Source organism: Diadema antillarum, unplaced genomic scaffold, assembly GCF_040938485.1.
Source record: "Diadema antillarum isolate AM-2024a unplaced genomic scaffold, OU_Dant_1.0 seq00002004_RagTag, whole genome shotgun sequence".
Classification (NCBI taxonomy): domain Eukaryota; kingdom Metazoa; phylum Echinodermata; class Echinoidea; order Diadematoida; family Diadematidae; genus Diadema; species Diadema antillarum.
The window spans coordinates 39,008-59,549 of NW_027272660.1; the positions used below are offsets into that span (position 1 = coordinate 39,008).

General features: G+C 38.5%; 1 protein-coding gene across 1 annotated transcript; it reads right to left on the reverse strand.

The window, feature by feature from the left end:
• Positions 1-626: 626 nt before the first annotated feature.
• Positions 627-20,531, reverse strand: LOC139713573 (protein-tyrosine sulfotransferase 1-like). Its single transcript, XM_071625287.1, has 2 exons — positions 19,356-20,531; positions 627-3,142 (listed from the first exon to the last, which is right to left on the reverse strand). The coding sequence occupies exons 1-2, from the start codon at positions 20,207-20,209 to the stop codon at positions 2,698-2,700; spliced, it is 1,299 nt and encodes a 432-aa protein (XP_071481388.1). The 5' UTR covers positions 20,210-20,531; the 3' UTR covers positions 627-2,697.
• Positions 20,532-20,542: the final 11 nt, after the last annotated feature.

The window sequence follows — 20,542 nt, forward strand, 5'->3', positions numbered from 1 at the left end:
AGCATCTGCTCTACTTCAGCTGTTAATGCTTTCATTTACACCATCATTATCATCATTATATTTGGGATGTTTTAGCAGCACCGGTGATGATATATCTCCATATCCTTAATGCCCACATGTTGATGTTTCATCATAAGTTTCATTTACTGTTTGCCTCATACCAATACAATCTCTTATTTAAACAGACTTGTGTGATCCAGGTAGTCGAATACAGCTCTCCTCTAAAACTTCAGCCTCTCCATAATGGCTACCTGCCCAGTGGGAAAAGAAAACTGCACAAGTATACTTTTACAGTAAATTAAAAAAATACTACTGTTTGATATATATGCAAATTCCATGGCAATATTGCCTCAAAGGAATGATAAAATAATTCTACAAGACCCTCATAAGTGCTATAAATACATAGTATGGCAGCTGTTGGTCACAAGCAGTAAAAAAAAAAAGTTTCTTAAAAACCAAACTTCTATGAAACAAAACAAGGTTAAAATGATTGATAGTCACAGAGTTGACTAAAAGGTGAAAAAATGCAGAATGTTATAGCAAGAAATTTTGGGTAAATATATTTTTCAAGGTCTCTGTTCACAAATCTTTGTTTCTTATCTAAAGAGCCCATTTTCCTTTTTTTTTCCAAACAAATTGTCACATGAAGCCCTTCTGAATCGACACAAAATTAAAAAAAAAACAAACATACAGACTAATGCAATAAGTGAGAATATTACAAGAACTGAACACCTGTGGATTGTAATTATGACATAGAAATGTCAAAATAGATGCTGTCACAAAAGCTAAATATTGCTATGTCTGACTGGCTTGAAAGGATAAAATAAATAGAAATATCTGTTACATACGATCACTCCTCTTCTAATTGCAAAAGTTTATAATGCCAGTGGCAAGAAGAGTATTTTTCCACTTTTTAAAAAAGTTCCTTTTCTTCAGCATTGTTTCGGGCGAGTACTGTACATGAAAGAAAATAATGAATAATATAAACCTCTAATAGTGATTTAGCATTAAGTGGAGTTAATTTTGTTAAGTATATCACAAGCACATGACCACTATTCCAAATGTTTACAATAACCAGCCAAATTGCTAGCTACGTAATGGTGGGTGGGGTATGACATGTTAGGCTGAGTTCAAACCAATTCACTAGAGTTTGCTTCATACATCTTTCCTAAAATGTGTTTAATGCACTTGTTACCACCTATTCCAGAGGTGGGGTGGGGGCATTGGGAAAAGCTCATGCACAACAAATCAATTCTTTCTTTCTTCTCACAGCAAGGACATTTTCTTGAGCATATTTAATGCCATGAATTTGATGCTTCTTAAAGAAACTATTGGACAGTGAATGTACCTGATCATTTGCAAGCAGTCTAAAAATGCCCACATAATGACAGAAACAACGTCATCTGATCCTATCTATACTTCTTTATGCATGATAATTGTAAAGTCTTTCTGGCATCACAAAACAGCTGCCAATCAGTTAAGTATTTTAGCCAATATGAAAGCCTCTTTAATAAGGAAAACATAAAACAAAGACCAGTCAGATGGAGATTCCCCTTCTAAAATCAGGAGGGGTGGGGAAATCCCCTCAGTTTATATATGTGACCCTGCATCATTAAACCAACAAAAAGTTACCAGGTGTTGAGTTTTAGTGAAGAGCAGATTCTAAAAGAACAGACTTTAAGCTTGAAAATTATGTAAAAGTCAATTCAAATTCAACTCTCCCAACCTATTCAAATATTGAAAAGAAAGCATGCACTCTAGAAAATTGTGTACTGAGAAAAGAGGCTCTGAAGTATTCTATTCAAGCGCTTAATCTTTACCAAGCCGTGCTCTGTGCCATGAATGGGAGAAAAAAAAGTAGGATAGATCTCCATAGCAACAAAAATGAAGGGACTATCATTACAACCAATTACAGATCTCTCCATCTGAAGTTGTAATTGGCAATTAATTCATTGTACTGTAATCTATGGCAGCCTGCAATTCATTTGGTGGAAAGTAAATTCTAAAATATAGTGTTCATTGTGTTAGGTCACTAAAATGTAATGACGTTATAGTACATACAAATAAAACACCCATACACACACACACACACACACACACACACACACACACACACACACACACACATACACTCATAGAGCTGATATGGGTTCCACGGTTCATAAATCCCTTACACTAAACCTGTGGATTTTGGTTGAAACATATGACACTACGACAGTTCCCAAGTCCACAAGTTCAAAACTATCCCAAACCTTCAGGTTCCCTTTATTTCAAGATGAAGAAATGGACTGCTTTTGATCAACAATTAGCTATTCAAACAGCATCTTCACATCCTATTTGAATGTACGGATTACCACTGAACAACACATGAAAATAACAGTATTTTCACAGCTGCTAAAATTAATCAAGGAGGGATTCAGTGCAGAGACATGTGTTGTTTGATCAGTCAGTAGCACATTTTGTAATGCTGACTGAAGTCAATTGCCATGGGAATGTATCATACATAGAATCTACTGTCTCTGCAAAATGGCACACAGACTACAGGGTCATCACTATACATACATATTGGGTTTATTCACTCAAGATTTGTCCTTTTTAAGACAAAAGTGAGCTATTCAGGGTCGATGTCAGACATACTGGTCACAGAAAAATAGTTCATTTCAATATGTACATGCTAGATTACACGTTGACGTGTCATCATGCCGGCACTGGATACGGCCCTTCTCGTCTCCTGTTTCTCCTTTCACGAGCGTACTGTCGCGGATCGTTCTTGCCCACTGGGGGCGCCCCACCATCAGTGTCTCTCCCTTCTTTCCTAAAGACTTGAGTGTCCTGCTTAGCAGCGTCGTTGGCATGGTCCCCGGTGTCAACGTTGTGGTCAATCGGCTTCTCCCGGTAGACCTTCTTCAGGTTCTCGTTGAAGCCGGCGACGTTATTGGCGATCTTCTCCTCGTTCTCCAGCACGAAGCGGTCCGGCTCCCCGTAGCGGGGCTGTCTGGCGTACGGGTCGTAACCCAGGCGGGCTAGCATGGGGGCTAAGCTGGCCATGTCAGCCACCACATCGGGAGGAATGTGCCCCACCCACTTGCTGAGTGCCTCCAAGTTGACTGGTTTGATCACCTGGTCTGTGGATTTCTCCTTCCTGTACACACAGAGAGAAAAAAATTATGTTTATCATTATCATTATTATTATTATTATTATTATTATTATTATTATTATTATTATTATTATTATTATTATTATTATTATCATCATCATCACCATCATCACCATCATCATCATTATGATCATTATTATATTATCATTACAATTGTCATTTATTCGGCTTTCAGTCACAAAAATCAATATCACAAGTCATTTAATCCAATAACCCATGTCATTTCAATTCTTCCCTTTTGAAGACATCTTTGAAATAAAACTTCATCAAATTGATGTTTTCTATCTCTGAAAATCATCATCCTGATTGACAGATGGCCATTTATGGCATGAACGGAAAAATCATAAATTGGCAAAAGAGTTTGCAGTATAACCTTACAAAAAAAAAAGAATGAACCAGGCCAGCACTCTCCAAATCAAAATCCACAGTCTCTGTATCATACTTCTAACCCCATGCTACCAGTAGACTACATCTACTGGTATTCACAAATGTGTTCATTTGGCTTTCGCAGTGTATATGGCACCATCTTGGTTTCTAGTTGAAAAAGCTTACTGTAAAACGAGGATTGTTCGCGTGCATTTTAATTTCGCGAATTTCGCGAGCGCGAAGATTCCCGAAATTAAAATGCATGCGAAAGTTCTTGTCTACACTATATGCATTGAATGTCAGTGGCAGTTCGCGAAAATTTCATGCTGCAAAAAAGGCTGTCGGCTCCAGTTTGCGAAAAATTCATGCCGCGAATATATCATGTTTTACAGTATGCATGTGACACCTGATGAGTCAAGCCTAATTACTAATTATTCCAACACCAGATTCCAGTCTCATTTTGTCTGGTTTGAGCAGAGAAATACTCACATACTCACCAAGTTGTCATTATTATGATTATTTTTTTCTTTTTTTATAACAATACCCTAGTCTGGCAGGGCAGCTAATCAAGTATATTAAAGAAACATGCATTCTCTGATGAATTGCTCTGGTATCATCACATATGATGACATCATTCCAAGACAAAATGGATGAGCCATGCACAAAAGGATTTCACTGAACACGTTGTAGTTTAACATGAATAATTCTTACAAATACCATCCAGGATACACTACAATTCTTTGTGATGTGAATCATTACAAAATGTTGCTTTTGTTGTTGTTATGAAAGAGTTATCCACCTATAGGAAAATGTAACCCAGAATGAAAATAACCATACTTGGTTGAAGCATACACACATTCCCTCAACTTGAACAAACCAAATATAGACACAAAAAAATATGTCCATTTGAAGGTTAACAAGTCTTCTAACAATCTGTCACATTATTAATATCATCAAAAATGAAGAGGCACAACCTTAGCGATGGCCTCTCCATACATTTCACACAACAAATATCCCATTTTTCTCTCGAAAGAAACATTTTCTCCATCATTCTCTTCAGGAGAAGTCAAGGACATTCTGCCCTTATTGATTAAACCAAGGAGATGCAGGAAGTCACATTCGATAAGCAGGCTCACGAAAATTCCATACTGGGGGCCCTCTGTCATACGCAAGCATGAGAAGTATGCCAAAGTACAGGTCTGGCATTAGCTCACCATGACTGTTGATGCCAGGCACCCAATGAATGTCATCTTAAAGTATCTATTCATTTTTTAAACCATCATTGTCATGACATCATTTTGTTTGAGTACTCTCAAAATTTCAATTCCTAATTTTAATTCAAAACTGATTTATCAGTCAAATTTTGAAAAGACAGTGCATCTCACCTCTTTAATACATCTTGTACATTTTTTGTTTTGTTTTAAAAACAAAAAATATACTTCATAAACATACTTCTTCATGATTCAAAGAGTGCAATCATATATTCCTTGTACCTGCCCATTTCATATGTGTATTCATATTTCTAGGAGGGGGGAGAAGGGGATAACTTCCAATCAAAAGAGCTTTTACAGTTTATTTGTTTTTCTTTTTTCTGTTTACACAGGTGAAACAAATTGTACTAAGGATACAAGGTATTTATAGGGATATAAAATTTAAATAGCAAGACTGGTACAGTGAAGGTTATTGCCATATCTTGCCCTTAAGACAACTCGGCCCTGAGGGTGTAAAAAATTTGAGAAAACTTTCTCATCTGCTGGGGTGTCACTGAGAAAAATTACAGACTGTAGCTCTGTGCTAGTTCTAAAACAGCTCTTTTATAACTTTCAGAGTATTTAGACAATTACACAAAAATGTAAGAATTAATAAACGATCAATAAACAGATAGTACACGAGGAAAGAATGTGATAAGAGCACTGAATATAAGTAATTACGCAGAGAAAAGAAAAAAGAATTGTCGGGTAAGTCAATGCAGCTGACAAGCATTAAAAAAAAAGGCCTTCACGGCAATTTTCTGGTGCCACTTCTGGGGTTAAAAAAAATGTGTGTGTTTGTGGGGGGGGGGGGGGGCAAGTGCTTAAATCCCTATATGTACTCCTATGTTTCATGCAAGAAAGTGTGTGTGTGTGTGTGTGTAGTGTGGGATTAGATGTTTTTACACTTCTACTGTAAGCTTCCATTCTTTTAACCTCCTACATCTACAACAGACATTACCAAGCATTGCATTTTCAAAACAACCAGCAAATATACTGGACATTATATTACTTCAATAAAAGATGATAAAATGTCACACTCTGCATGCCTGCATGCACTCTTTAAAAAGAAATGGCTAGAATGCTAGAATGGCTAGAATGTCCAGGGTTCACATGACCTATGTATCAAGCAGGTTTGAAGGGCCCCTTGGACACGTTAAACAGTAATAGCGTGGCTTTCACCAGGCTTCATCTCAAAGCAGATGGCATCCCGTGGGAGATGGGATAATCACCATCATTACTGCTGACAAACATAATCCTACCATGGGTCTGCCGACAATAGAATATGCTATTAGGAAGCAGAAAAATAGCTTCTGGGAGATAAATGCTGAAATGACACCAATGGATAAACATGCCAGTCAAACTGATCAGCATGTTGACTGCAATCATATATCTATGCAAATAATGGCGATTTTACCCATCACGAAATCACAAAAGGGGTGTTTGATGAAAATCAAACAAGTGAATTTTTTTTAATGTTTTTGTTTTACATCAACATATACTTAGGGCCTACCAACACACACACACACACACATTGTATTGAAGGAGGTATATTACCATTTTAATTGTAGCTGTTCAGGACACAGGATGACAGTTAGTACTGCTGTTTGATATTGAGTTGTCTTATGATATATGTGACCCGCTACAACAAAAGGATCCCAAAGTCGCTGACGGGTGAGCCGAGAAAATCGAGTTTGAAGTCAGATCATCAAAATCTGTTAAAACGTTTGGATTTCCGTTTTCGACATAATTTTGTAGTCTAATGTACCTTTTATCATCTGCCGAAATTTCGAAGCTAAATGATCAAAGGAAAGGCAAGAAAATAGCATTTTTTAGGCCATGATTTTCCGACTTTCCACGGAACAGAAACACATTCAAAGATTTGGATTTAGCACCGCAGCTAGACCCCGCCCCTAGCAACGAGGGAGTGATCTCATTGGTCAGTGCGTGGCATGCTGGTTACTGATTAGTCGTGCGTAGACTGCTGGCGCTAAGCTTGAATGAACATCGCAGAGGTTGCTAAGAGCGTACCTTCTTTTGTCAAATGGTGAAAACCATCTTGCTTTTCCCTCTTGCATGATAGCGTCGGAAGGAAAACTTTGAAGGTGGTTTTCTCGAAACGCTGATTTCTTAAACCACTCTACACGTGCGCTAATAAAATCATCAATATCTCCGCAACCGAGTACTTTTATGAGTCATGTTATATATGGCATTAAAGCGGAAGAGTAAGGGAATAATGTCATGTCATTTTCAGAAAATGGTCCTCCCGACTTTCGGATCCATTCGTTGCAGCGGGTCACATATCTTGTCAGACTTTACAAGAATACATTATTTTCCCATGAGGATTTACCGTGGCAAGCAAATCAATTTCATAAGCGTTTTCCTTTCATAACCCAATGCAGGATTTGGCCTGTAGTCTTGGAAGAGCAGAGGCAAAAATCTGCTTAAACAGCGAGTTGAAACGCCCTTCATACAGATCAATCTTGTTTGCTTGATTATCATCAGTTGCAAGGGACTTAACCAAAGTACCCTCCCCCCACTTCTGACAAATATTAACATTACACTACTGATGTAATGGATTGAACACACAAATAAGAATTGAATGCACAATAAGCTCCTTACATCACTCCCCTGCACCCCTTAATCCAACACAATCCTCTATGATCAATCACAGCAATCTGTGAGAGAGTGGGTACTGCATTTCACATCTTTGACATGCTTGATCTGCCGCCATATGATTGCAGGATTATTTTTCTAACCTGCACTGTTGACACGTGTCTCAACAGAGGCTTTTATCAAAAGTCTGTGAATACATTATCTCTTACAGGAAAATGTGGCTTTGACACTGTTTACACATTTTCTGTGGTAACAGCACGCATTTTGTGAAAATGGTATTGATATCTTAAGTAAAGATGAAATCAACTGCAACCAGCTGGAGCTCTTCAATTTACGAAATAATGTAAGATGAAAAGTAGCATGCAAACAATTGCACATAAGGACATGGACTTAACATGTAATGTGTGCCTACTCATCACTACTACAGTGTAACTATGATGTTTACTGAGCACACCATACAATGCCCGAGTCATGTTAAAGGTCCTGTTTACCTTTGGGAGCAGTGATTTTAAAAATGTTCAAGATATCACATTTGATGCATATGTGTAGGTCTGTTGTATCACAAAACATCTTACCATATAACATTTTTGCAATAAAATCGAAAATATAAGGAGATCAGTATTTCTCTCATTACACCGTAACTGTAGATGGTTCAGTCTGGAAACATTTTTATCATTACTATAGTTAACATTTTGTGTATTTAACAATACTTAACATCGATTATACAAATTCAAATTTTCACAGTGGTTGTTTGTATCCCTACCTCACATTTTAGAGCTATTTTACAGGACTAATGCTGGGTTTTTGTTTCTTCAGCAAATGGTAAATTGTGCCTTTAACTTGCAATGAGTAAATGGTCATTATCAATGCCTATTAGTCTCTACAGATTGCATTTTGCTGCTTTACATGCCCAGGCACTCAGCTATTATAACTTATATAACAAGCTTTTACATCACCACTCAGTAATCTACCTAAAACGTGACTAAGCTTGTAGATTAGACTCTTGCGTAGCAACATGTCACAGTCCAATAAGAAAGCTAAGGGCTCGACAATTGCAGTGGCCCGATGGCCTCAGACTACCAAAAATCAATGTTGGACAACCAAACTTCACAAAAGGCTACCCTTTGGCGGCCCAATTACGCAGCTATTATTCAAAATCAACTTTGATATTTCCTTTCACTTCTGACCACCACATTTCATTTTCAGGCCCCCAAAATTAAGAATTCAAATATTTTAGTGGCCCGAAAGGGCCATTACAGTAAAAAGTTAGCGTCAAGCCCTGACTATAATAAGGTGACACAGTCACTTTAATATCGATTAGGGAGATTACATGTACGAAATCTCTATCTATCAACAATTAGTTTTAACACATCTATGCCAACTGACAGGGAATGCGTTCCAGCTTACATGCAAATCAGCAAAATGAAGCACAAAAAGGGTTAAATGATCCCTAAGATCTACTTGCCTGCCTGCCAGGCAAGTAGATCTTTTGTTGGAATCAACAACTGTCATTTACCGGCAAGTCCAAACTGAATCTGTCCCTTGAGCATTAGAAATTAATTGCCAGCTCATAAATAATCCAACGGCATTTAAGGGTAAAAGAGTAAAAATGATCTGATCTATTCATACACTGTCATTCACTTTCAAAGCAGATTAAAGGATACCTTGTAACACAAGGTGATGCCACATGTAAAATGGTAGGCCAACTCACTGATTATATATGCAACATGTTTGTGCAGGTGTATGTATATAACAAACATTCGTTGGTAGATGTGTATTTAGGTGAGAATTCCTTTTTTTATTTCTTTTCATTTACAGTCATGTCACACACACACAAAAAAAATAATATAAGGTTCCTGTATCTCACTCACTGTAACTCCATTATGAGTTCAGGATACACTGTGATTAAAACAGCATGGTGATATGTATAACTCATTGTGTGATATTAAATATTTTCTTACAAAACCATTTAAATATCTGTAGTGTTTTTTTATACAGAGCCTATTTAGAGTTCAGTGTGGTAGTCATGGATTTTTGTAATCTCTTTTTTGTTTGTTTTTTGGGGGGAGGTTTTTTTTTTTGGGTTCATGAAAGTACTCTCAACTACACCACATGTGTTTATTCTCAGTAAAGTGTGCAAGGTAAACTAGGGGAGTAATTTAAGAAGAGTCCTTCTCATGGATTAAATGGATTAGGTGTTGGGTGGCTAATAATCAGCCCTCGCATAGTGCGTGCTTTACTTGCTGTTTGAAAATTCTACTGACAAAGTGCTCTACCTGGCTTTAATACTGCAGCTGTTTCAACTGATTGCATACATCTTTGAGAGGTTTTTTTTTTTAAATTCTCCCCCTCCCCCACCTAGTTCTCTAATATTCTGCATTAGTGTAGGATGAGAAAATCTTCATTTGGTACATCAGGTACAAGATGGCCTTTTGCTAAAATACGTAACAAAGTAACTGCTAAATTGTGTGATTAAAACTGTTTCAAGATAAGTATTACAATCTATGTTTACTATAAATGCTACATGTTTATGAATCTGTTCATCTCTACATCAACCATGTCTTCTGAAACCAGATATTCAGCATCAAAAAAAAAAAAAAAAAAAAAAAAAAAAAAAAAAGATGATGATATATCATGACTGGATGTTGGAAAAACATATTTTCAAATTTATCTGAACTTTAACTGTACAATTTATATTGGATCCCACTGGATTTTTCCATGTAGCCATATTCTACAATACACTGGCTTTTGCACAGAGGTCAAAATTCCATTTCCAAATGGCGGTAATTGGCAGTTCCAAGGTGTTTCAGACTGATGCAGCAAGCACATAAGAATATTTCTACTTACAGCTCTTTTTAACTAGCACAGCACTGAGCGCACACACTTAAAATTCACCTCATCCACACGTTCATTGCCACAGGGCACCACGGAAACATCAGAGACAAAAAATATTGCATACATCCATTTTCATGATTGCATCACAATGAAAAATTCTAGCATCATTGCAATCTCTCTGAGGAGCATGATATTGGGGCAAGCCATCGGGCATCTGCCCCTCTCCTACACTCCTTTCTACTATTGTAGTGGAAGAAAGGGAGGTGGGGTTGGGGGTGTTTCTGGGCAACCACTGATTCTGCATGCTCCCTACTCTTATGGCAAAATACTTTCTTGAAAGGCAAAGCTTTTTTCATGGAGGAACATGAAAACTATTATGCTGAACCAGTGATCAGCTGAATTATCCCAAAACTGACTCACCTGGAAAACACACTTGGTGCCCTATATTGCCCACTAGAGATTTTCAGGTCATGTCTTTTAACGGGACAAATACTCTACACTTTAAACATGAATAGCAATGTGGCAAACAATTGTCTTAAACATTAGGACTATCGTTCCTTAAAAAATACACAGAAGGTCATTGGAGTACCTCCCCTTCCTACCCCCCGCAAAAAAAAAAAAAAAAAAAAAATCACATGACTTTGAAATCTGTAATCTTTGATATTAACACAGAAATTAAAACAGTCAAATACATGTGCATGAAAAGAAAATCAAACTTCTCATAGTCTCAAAGCTCCACAATCTGTTGTTACTATTAAAAAGGCTTGCAATGACTTTTCTTTGTCTTTGTGGAAACTAAGCCACTGCCTATGTGGACCGGGCATGCTCAATTCCTCAACCATACCGGGAAATACAATAGCAAGGAGAAAATGGGGGGGGGGGGGGGGGGGGGGGGGTAAACAAACATACCTGTGAGGTAAAAAAGACAAACACTAATTCTAAGCGATGGATTTCAGATGATGATCTACTATATCAGAAATTGCCTTTCCATTGGTATTTGCTTGAGCATAAGATACCATCTACACAGGTTATGAAGGCCTTTTGTGAGCGGTGAGTAAATTTGTCTTTCAAGGCACTGCACTCTCATTACTTTGCGGGTGAAAATATGACAGGTGAGAGTGTTTCCATTTATGTTTAACCTTTATCTATTGACATGGTGGGAAAAACTTGTTCTAGTCAGTAAACGGGACCAAGTGACCATACATACATGACACGAGATGATTTGGTTGTTTGCTAACATGCTGCATGCACTCACAGCTTGCTTTCTGATCCATACTACTGTATAAGCTGTTATTTTTGCAAGGGTTTAATTTTTGCAAATTTCGCGCATCACAGTTGTACCGCGAATTTAACAACACGCAAAATTGTCACCATGCATTATAGTACGCTTATGAAGGCCTCTGTGTTAATTTGCGAAAACAACTTCTCGAGAAAATGTCAGTGAACTTCTCGTTCATAAAAATATCTGTACACAAAAATATCAGCATATACAGTAATACCTATCATAAAACGATCACTCTTTAATATTGAAAACAAAAATAAAACTGCATTGATGTATCACTACCCATGTATATTTACCAACACACAGACACTCACACAAAATCTAGATAAAGATACATTGTGCATCAATGCACTGAGCTATCTACATAAGATATGAACATTCAGAAACAATTTTACCTCCATTGCTTCAGTCAGTTCAGAGATAGCAGCAAAACTCCTGAATTTCTTAACAAGAGACCCGGGGGTCACGCGCTCACCTGAGTATCGCAAGTTCACCTTCCATGCATTCTTGCAGACTCTTACCTGAGAACATTGGAAACTTATGGTGGGGGTAGCTTTGAGAATGGGGGCATGGTATCCATTTACATATTCCATCACACTGGTAAAAATACCTGCCAAGTACACTGTACTTTATAGAAAGTTGGATTATGCAGCTTGGGAAAAAAGACTTAAAGCCCTATCACTTTTGATTAGAACTAGAGAAAAATATTATTTAATATTCATTCATTTAGGAGGTTTGGACCCCCTGGGGCCCCCAAGGAAGCATGGTGCCCATTCAAACACTTTGAGATTTTATCCCTATGGGAATGCTACTTGACAAGTGGGGTGAAAATCCATTATGTTGTTTTCAGCAAGAAGATGAAAATTTGGGCACGCATTTGGACCCCCCATCCCATCCCGCTTCCTTGGGTCCCAAAGGGGGAGGGGGGAGGGCACCCCTGATTCTCCCATGAACAAACTTGAAACAACAGTCATCAATATACTGACTCATTGTATTAACTTAGCTCAATCACTTCCAGTTCTAGAGAAAATCTGTAAAGATTCCTTACAGGAGGGGGGGGGGGGGGGGTGGGACCCCTGGGGCCCCCCAGGTGGGGCATGGTGCCCATTTGATGGAATTGAGATTCTATCCCCCTAGGGATGCTAACCTGCCAAGTTTGGTGAAAATTAGTGGTAGGGTTTTCAAGAAAAAGATGAAAATTTACCATTTTGGTCCAAATTTAGGCCCCCTGGGGCCCCCCAGGTGGGGCATGGTGTCCATGTGATGGGAATGACATTCTTTCCCCCTAGGGATGCTACCTGCCATCTTTGGTGAAAATTCATAATGGCATTTTCAAGAAAAAGATGAAAATGTACAATTTGGGCCCCATTAGGACCCCTCCCCACCCCCCTCCCCTGGGTCCCAAGGGGGGCACCCCTGATTCCGCCATGAAGAAACTTGAAACTACAGTCATCAATGTACTAATTCATAGTATTAACTTAGCTCTTTCACTTCTGGTTCCAGAGAAGAAGATTTTTTAAGATTCCTTAATTTTGGGGGGTTTGGGCCCCTCCGGGGCCCCCCAGGAGGGGTATGGTGCCCACTTGAACAAATTGAGATCCTATCCTCCTAGGGATGCTACCTGCCAAGTTTGGTGAAAATCGGTCAAGGGGTTCTCAAGAAGAAGATGAAAATGTAAAAGTTTACGCACGACGGACGACGCACGACGGACGCCGGACGAAGAGCGATCGCAATAGCTCACTTGAGCCTTCGGCTCAGGTGAGCTAAAAACCTGAAACCGTTTAGTTTTGTTGTCTGCTCAGAAGAAATGGATCTACAATGTATATGATAAAACTGCATAAGGCTACAAAAGTATCAGACAAGCATAAAGTGTGTAAACTGTACCCAAGATCCACTGTAGATATGAAACTTCTAATGAAATTATGACCCTGTAAATAGTCACTGTGATTCCATTATCAATGTGGAATATAACTCTATATAAGACTTTGTGTTTTTTCTTTTGAAAGACACATCCCTTTAATTTGCACATTGACATTTAATATAGATCGTACAAATTAGGCTCACATGACCACTGTTGCATTATGTCTTGCAGCCACTAATGAGTCATTTATCAAGAAGGGCTCTCGGGATTTCATACCAATCAAGTTTTGAAATATTGATAGTAAAGCAAATGACATGATTTTCAATTTCTCTTCGGAGTTGGTTGAGAAGTGAGAAGCAATGGAAGCCTTTTTTGGTCAAATAAATTTGCATTAATTAGCCTTATCAATGTTAAAGAGAAAATGGTAATTTTTGTGCAGATGTGCTTTGTTTCTGGTTTACACTCATATACCAGGTGAAAAAAGAAAGAAAGAAATCAATCAATCAGTTAACAACTGGAACAGTATTTTGCTATTTCGTGTGTACATGTATATCAGGACTATCACAAATGATATTTGACTCCACATTTCAAAATTCTGGAAGAAGTTCGGGGTACCTCATTTACATCTAGAATATTTGCTGCATGAGATTGATAAAGATGCTCAATGACAAAAAGATGCGGGCTATATTTGATTAAAAATACACAACTCATTCCATATATTTACTTACGTTAACATCTGCTGCAAATTAATGACAAGATTCCATTCTTTGAGGTTCAGATTAAGATTCAGTTTGACACATTTTTCTAAAATTCTTTTTCCCAACCCTTAAGTTTACAGAGATAAATGTATTTTCTAAAATGGAAAGAACATTGTAGTTTTATCTTTTGTTTATTCTTTTTTGTCTTTGATTTTTGGTATGTATATCTTTAATATCAGCTTAAAGTTAAATTGAGTATATCTTTATTCTCATGGCTATTCTTTTATATAAAATGCATTCCTTAGGAACCGACAAGTAATTACAAGCATTGCTTTTAGTTGGTTCTATCATATTTCACACTCTTATTCACATTGAACTTAAGCCTTGGTTCCGTTATTTACTTGAAGCCTTGTGCTGTCTATTTGCTCAAATATCATTGCATACCTTTCTGTAGCTATACATTTCTATGTCTTATATTGTAATCTGATGATTTTAATGTTTTTGTCCAGTGATACTTATTGTATTTGGTTTTGTTATGAAAAATGAGAAATAAATTCAATTCAATTCAATTCAATAGAAAACCTGTATCTCTCAGAAATCAATCCCCCACTATAAAACCCCCAAACAAACAGACAGACAAACAAACACCCATTATTTGTTATTTGAGAGCACGTCCCTCGCTACATTGGCAAATCTGAAAACCTCAAGCCACTGATGCGTCAACTCAGACCACAAGTGGTGTCAGAAGCAGCTTAAATATCACATCCCGCAAGCTATGCTCAGAGATGCAGAACAATTTGCTCATGATTGCAACAGTATTTTGACACTGGAGGAGGGCCGAATTCTACACACAGGTCTAATTATTCCCCACTGCAGCCTCTAATGATGTATTATACCAAGGATCGACACTAACCTTTTATCTGATGGCCCATTCAGGCCTATTCAGGCCCATTCAGGCCACTAAAATACTTGAATTTGAAATTTTGGTGGTCCAAAAAAGATATGCAGGGGCTCCCAAAAATTCATTTTGAATTTTAGCTGCCTAATCTGGCCACCAAACGATATCCTTTTCTGAAATTTGGTGGCCCAACATCAATGTTTAGTGGCCCCGGTCCACTGGGCCACTGCTAATGTCGAGCCCTGGTCATACACTTCCACTTTCTTTGCAGAAGTGAGTATGACACACTAGCTAGAACAAACAAAAATGAAAAAAAAAACCCTGCCCATTCAAGATATAAAACTTAAAGAGAATTGACTCTGTTAGGCATAACTATGCCCATTTTGTGAGTTTCATCACATTTTAATCAGCAAAATCTTCCTGGCCAGTGATAGTTTAATCCGAAGGGGCAAAAAAAGGATGATTTTAGAAAGAAATTCTGATGCCTCTCACATGTGGTGTTCCCCAGGGCTCTGTGGGTAGCTACAATGCTATCCTCCATTTATTTGATTGATTGTGAAACACACTTTGTTAAGTCACAGTACATTTCATTGTCACATTTATGCAGATAATATTCAGCTTATGATTTCTTTCAAATCAAATCAACTGGATGCAGATTCTCCTGCCCATAACCATCCTGCTCGCATGAGTGATTTTCGTGCTTGGATGCACTCCAATGCTTTGATGCAGAATTTTGCATGATGTAAATAGATGTATCTCGGTTTGGGCTCCAAGGCTCAGCTTAGTGAAAATAAATGTGAGATCCATTTCTTTCTCAGGGCGCACTATTATCAATGTGTTTCAAACCCGTCCCAACCGTAGCATCATTTATGTATACAACTTGACTATGTCTGATCAAATTTTCAATATTATTATACATAATTTGCAATTCTGTCAGGTACCAATTGCACAACACTAGTTTTATCATACCCACAACAATCTGCCTGGCATTATCACAGAAAAGACAGTCCACACTTTCAGCTCCTCCCAGCTCAATTTTCATAAGGAATTTCATACAAGAGTCACATTAATGTGCTTGTAACTACCCACTATGAATTTCAACTTGTTCCATGAAATCACATGAAGCTTGAGTTGATACTCTAAATACCCCCCCCCCCCCCTCTTTCATTGGAAAAAAAAAATGTTCTTGACATTTTAGCATAACATGTATTTCGAATGAAAGCCAAGACATTAGTTTGGGAATGGGAAGTTATCAATCTTGCCAAGTTTTCACTTTAAGAAGGATTGTAAATAGATGAGATCAGCATACACACAGCATGTAACAGAAAGGTCTGGCAATAGAGGTTTGTATGCTACAATGGCCTACGAATCCTGAATTCTAGAAAAATCAAAGCTACTGGAATATCTTTCTGTGCCAATACATTACTGTAAAGTTTGGTAGAATTAGTTTATGACATTGAAGGAATGATGACATGTATCATTAATTGAGCTAGATGAATTTAATGGGCCTTGACAATAATTAGATGTTGTACGCCTAAATTTGGACTTCAGTTAGATATTAATGCTGGATGAATGCTCTGGATGGGACGACAAATGAATCCGTAGCTTCAGCACAGCACTGTCTTATGAAAGAATGCTGTATGTCATTAGCAAAATTCTCAGATGTGTATAATTTGTGACATCATTTCAAAACTTAATTTACCTATACTCAGCTGCCACATTAGAATCAACTGCATACAATAGGCGTTTTCACATCAGCCTGAAAAAAAAATCCAAGCTTGAGATATTTTTTAACTTCCCAAGTCAGAAAATAGCGCGCTATTTTGAAACATCGGGCTGATGTGAAAACGCCTAATGTTTATTGGAATTATTCACCTAGTAATAAAACATACTTTTATATCTGATTTTCTGAGAAAGAAAAAAGTGTGGAGTATATATAGGAAGGTGAAATGAGGAGGTTCACAACACCTTGTTTTACACCTATTGAGATAATTCATGTAGTAACGAAACAGACTTTTATATCTGATTTTCTGAGAAAGAAAAAAGTGTGGAGTACGAAGGTGAAATGAGGAGGTTCGCAACACCTTGTTTTACACCTATTGAAATAATTCATGTAGTAATGAAACAGACTCTTAATATATCTGATTTCCTGAGGAAAAAGAAAAAAGAAGTTTGGAGTAGGAAGGTGACATGAGGTTTGGACCACCTTGCTTTACACCTATCGAAACAATTCATGTAGTAACGAAACAGACTCCTAACGGTATATCTTTGATTTCCTGAGGGGAAACAAAGTTTGGAGTAGGAAGGTGAAATGGAGAGGTTGGAAAAGCTTCGTTCTACACCTATTAACTCTCACTTCGCAATCATCGGTAAGTTTTTCCTAAGGAAGAAGGCGGGAAGAGGGGACAAGACAGTGACATACGCTGAGGGAGAGAGACAGCAAAGTGTTATCGGGTTCCTGTCCAAAGGCAGTGTTTAGTCTTACTGACATCGCTGTATGCGGCAATTGCAAACATGCGTAGTATTAGTGAGTGGCTGGTGTTGATATACGAGGAGGGTTTGGGACCTCGGTGCATACCGCATCGCGTACAGATCCCTGCCGGCATGGAAGCGGCGATGGGGGGGGGGGGGGGGTACTGATACGTGATGAGATGGAGGAGGTTTGCACAGGGGGAGAGGATAGGAGAGGAGAGGAATCTTCAACATCAAGGCGATGTTAAGTCCCTAGTGAGATGAGGGAGTCTCATGATACACCCATGTCTGAATGTCATTATTGAGGGCATACAGGGCACGGTGCACTGCATCGCTGGTGAGTGGATCTTCCTTTCACCCACCTTCTGAACTACATGAAAAAGGAGACCTCTAGGATGATTTTTACACTTTTTGCATTTGAACACGTATAAATTGCTAATACTTGGTACAAAGTGTCAGAATTTACAGTGATTGGGATGAGGAGTATTAATGTTATCAAAATTAATAACAAATCCTGATAAACAAGGATGAAGACATGGCAGCTTCACATAAGAATGCATAATTGGGTGCTGAAGAAAGCATGCATAAATTCTGCACAGGTGAACTTGTTAAACAAGTGGTATTGTAATGGATTTAAGTTGCTACATTACTAGAATATGTGAGCCTCCTATGTCATCAGTCTTGTTCAGTGTATTATAATTTGGGTTTTTCAGAGTATTGATTTACCAGCTCAAAGGACCACAATAAATTCTACAGATCTATACATGGCACGATTAACTTATGTACATGATCTGACATTAGTTGTTTTATATATAAAACTGTCTCATATGCCCCTTTAAACTGTTGCCTTCCAGATACTGCAACTTCCCACAGAGTTTACATGTGGGACACAGACTATCCGAAAGCCAAGTCTTAAATGGCTTGCATATTTCCGAGCCCCAAGCCAGGTAACGAGCTGAAAAATGATAGCTGCGTGATCCTGCCAACTTGAGCCAAAAATAAAATCACGTCTCTCATCCCGCTACCCATACACATAAAGGGCAGCAATTCCACTAAATCATCTGGTGCCAAAAGCAACACAACCGTCCCTCATGCATCATTGACAGATACTAAAGGCATCAAAAATTAAAAACCTCCACTTTGATTTGGCATTAAAAATTAAAAACCTTCATTTTGATATAATCTCCAGATGCATCTTTCATCGGACAACAACATTGCAGACATATGAAATGGAGAATATGAAAACTCAGTATCAATTTGCTTAGCATGATAACTGTCTGTCACTAGGGAAATCTTCTCTTATTGCCATCACACAACCAATTTACCCACTGACTACAGTAACACATATTTTCAGCTAGGCTGGATGAAACATAGGCATTAAAAGAGTTTGCCGAGTCAAGAGGACATACCCATGGTATTACTGCAGTAGTCACATCAAATCTAAGCTGGAAATCTGTAATATGATACATATTTTCAATATATTTGAATATTCAGAACTTACTTCAACTTTTTTGATCAAATAATGCGAGAGCAGCAAAAAGCCAGATACTATAACAAAACAACAATTGATAGATTACACTAGTGATACGTGGAATATACTACAAGATGTCAATATAAATGTATCAAAATTTACTGTTCAACTTACAGGAAACAGAGTGAGACATCACAGATATTTGAATTTTGTCTCAAATATTTCACTGTTACTGGATCCTTAATCTGGACTGACATTGCATCAATAATCAAACCACATATTTTGGTAGAGTTAAAGAATGCTTTTCAGGAAAACAAACAAACAAACAAACAAACATCTAGAATGCAATTGGACAAGACAAAGAAAATAAACTCATCAATCTCTCATTGTGAAGAAAAGATTGAAAAATAAAAAAAAAGCAACTTGAATGATAATGGTATCCTGTTACCTTGACAACGATATTCCTCCAGGCTTGCCGATATGCTCCTCATGATGCATCACAGCATCATCCCACGGCAGGTCCAGGAAGTCCAGGATCTTCCTCATCCACTCCTCGGGGTGTAGGACCAGCTGCTCGTAGAACACTGGCAAACAGTTACCCTTGCCGACCCGCAAGCACTGGTCGTACATGCTCTCAACAGCCTGGTTCCACTTTTTCAGGCAATCGCGGTAGTTTGTTATGTCGAATCCCGTTATCGTCACTTTGCGCGAGATGATGGAGTGCACCGTGGCGCGCCCGTCCCGTATCATGAGGAGGTACTTCCCATTGGGGAAGACTTTGTGGAGGTACAGCATGGACTTGAGCACAAAAGGGTCCTTATTGCATAACCGAGGGGCGGGCTCGCCATGCTTGGCGATTATTTCGAGCATGAAGGCCGAGATTGCATCGTCCACGACATTGTCTGTGAGGCCCGCTTCCAGGAGTCTCGCATGCTCCTTGGAAGAGCGTATCCACTGCGCACGCATGCTGAGGATCCGTGGTATAACACGTGTCTCCTCCCCGCATCGCACGTCCCCGTGGGCGTCGAGCATGGCACGCATCAAGGTCGTCCCACTGCGCGGCATCCCGCCTATAAATATAAGAGGCATTTCTCGATGGTATGTGAATTCGTTGTTCTGGTCGTCGTAGATCACGTGAGGCTCGACGGGCACCATGCGCACGCTCTCCGTCTTATCCACACAGTTTGACTGCATTAGCATGTATGTGATGGTCGCCGTGACGAACACCGTCACAACGGTGCGGACTTTTGTGGACCGAGCCATCGTAAAACTGATCAGCCTTAGCAGGTGGGGACTATACATCAAATATCCTATCACACTTCCCAAAATGTTCCAGAATTTCCACCGCTTGTCCGCCTACTGCAACTTCTCTGTCACAGATGATCCATACTATGCATGTCTCTGATTGCACAATTTGTTCATACATAGGACAATGGTTGTAAATAAATATACATGGTAGAGATCAATGAGCACCTTTATGAGATCCTTCTCTAACAAAACATATTATATTCTCTTCCACCACATTCTTCTCTATACCCATATTCCCATATGAATCACACTCCAATGTCTTCACTTTTGCAGACAGGTCATTCCAGTATTCCCAATTCCTGGTGGACTAGTCTTGTTCCAGCCAGC

Bases quoted from the DNA above. Each gene is read 5' to 3' on its own strand.
- LOC139713573 (XM_071625287.1), bottom strand. From the start codon at position 20,209: ATGTATAGTCCCCACCTGCTAAGGCTGATCAGTTTTACGATGGCTCGG. The intron at 3,143-19,355 runs GTAACAGGATAC...CTGTGTGTACAG, and splicing joins GGAGGAATATCGTTGTCAAG to GAAGGAGAAATCCACAGACC.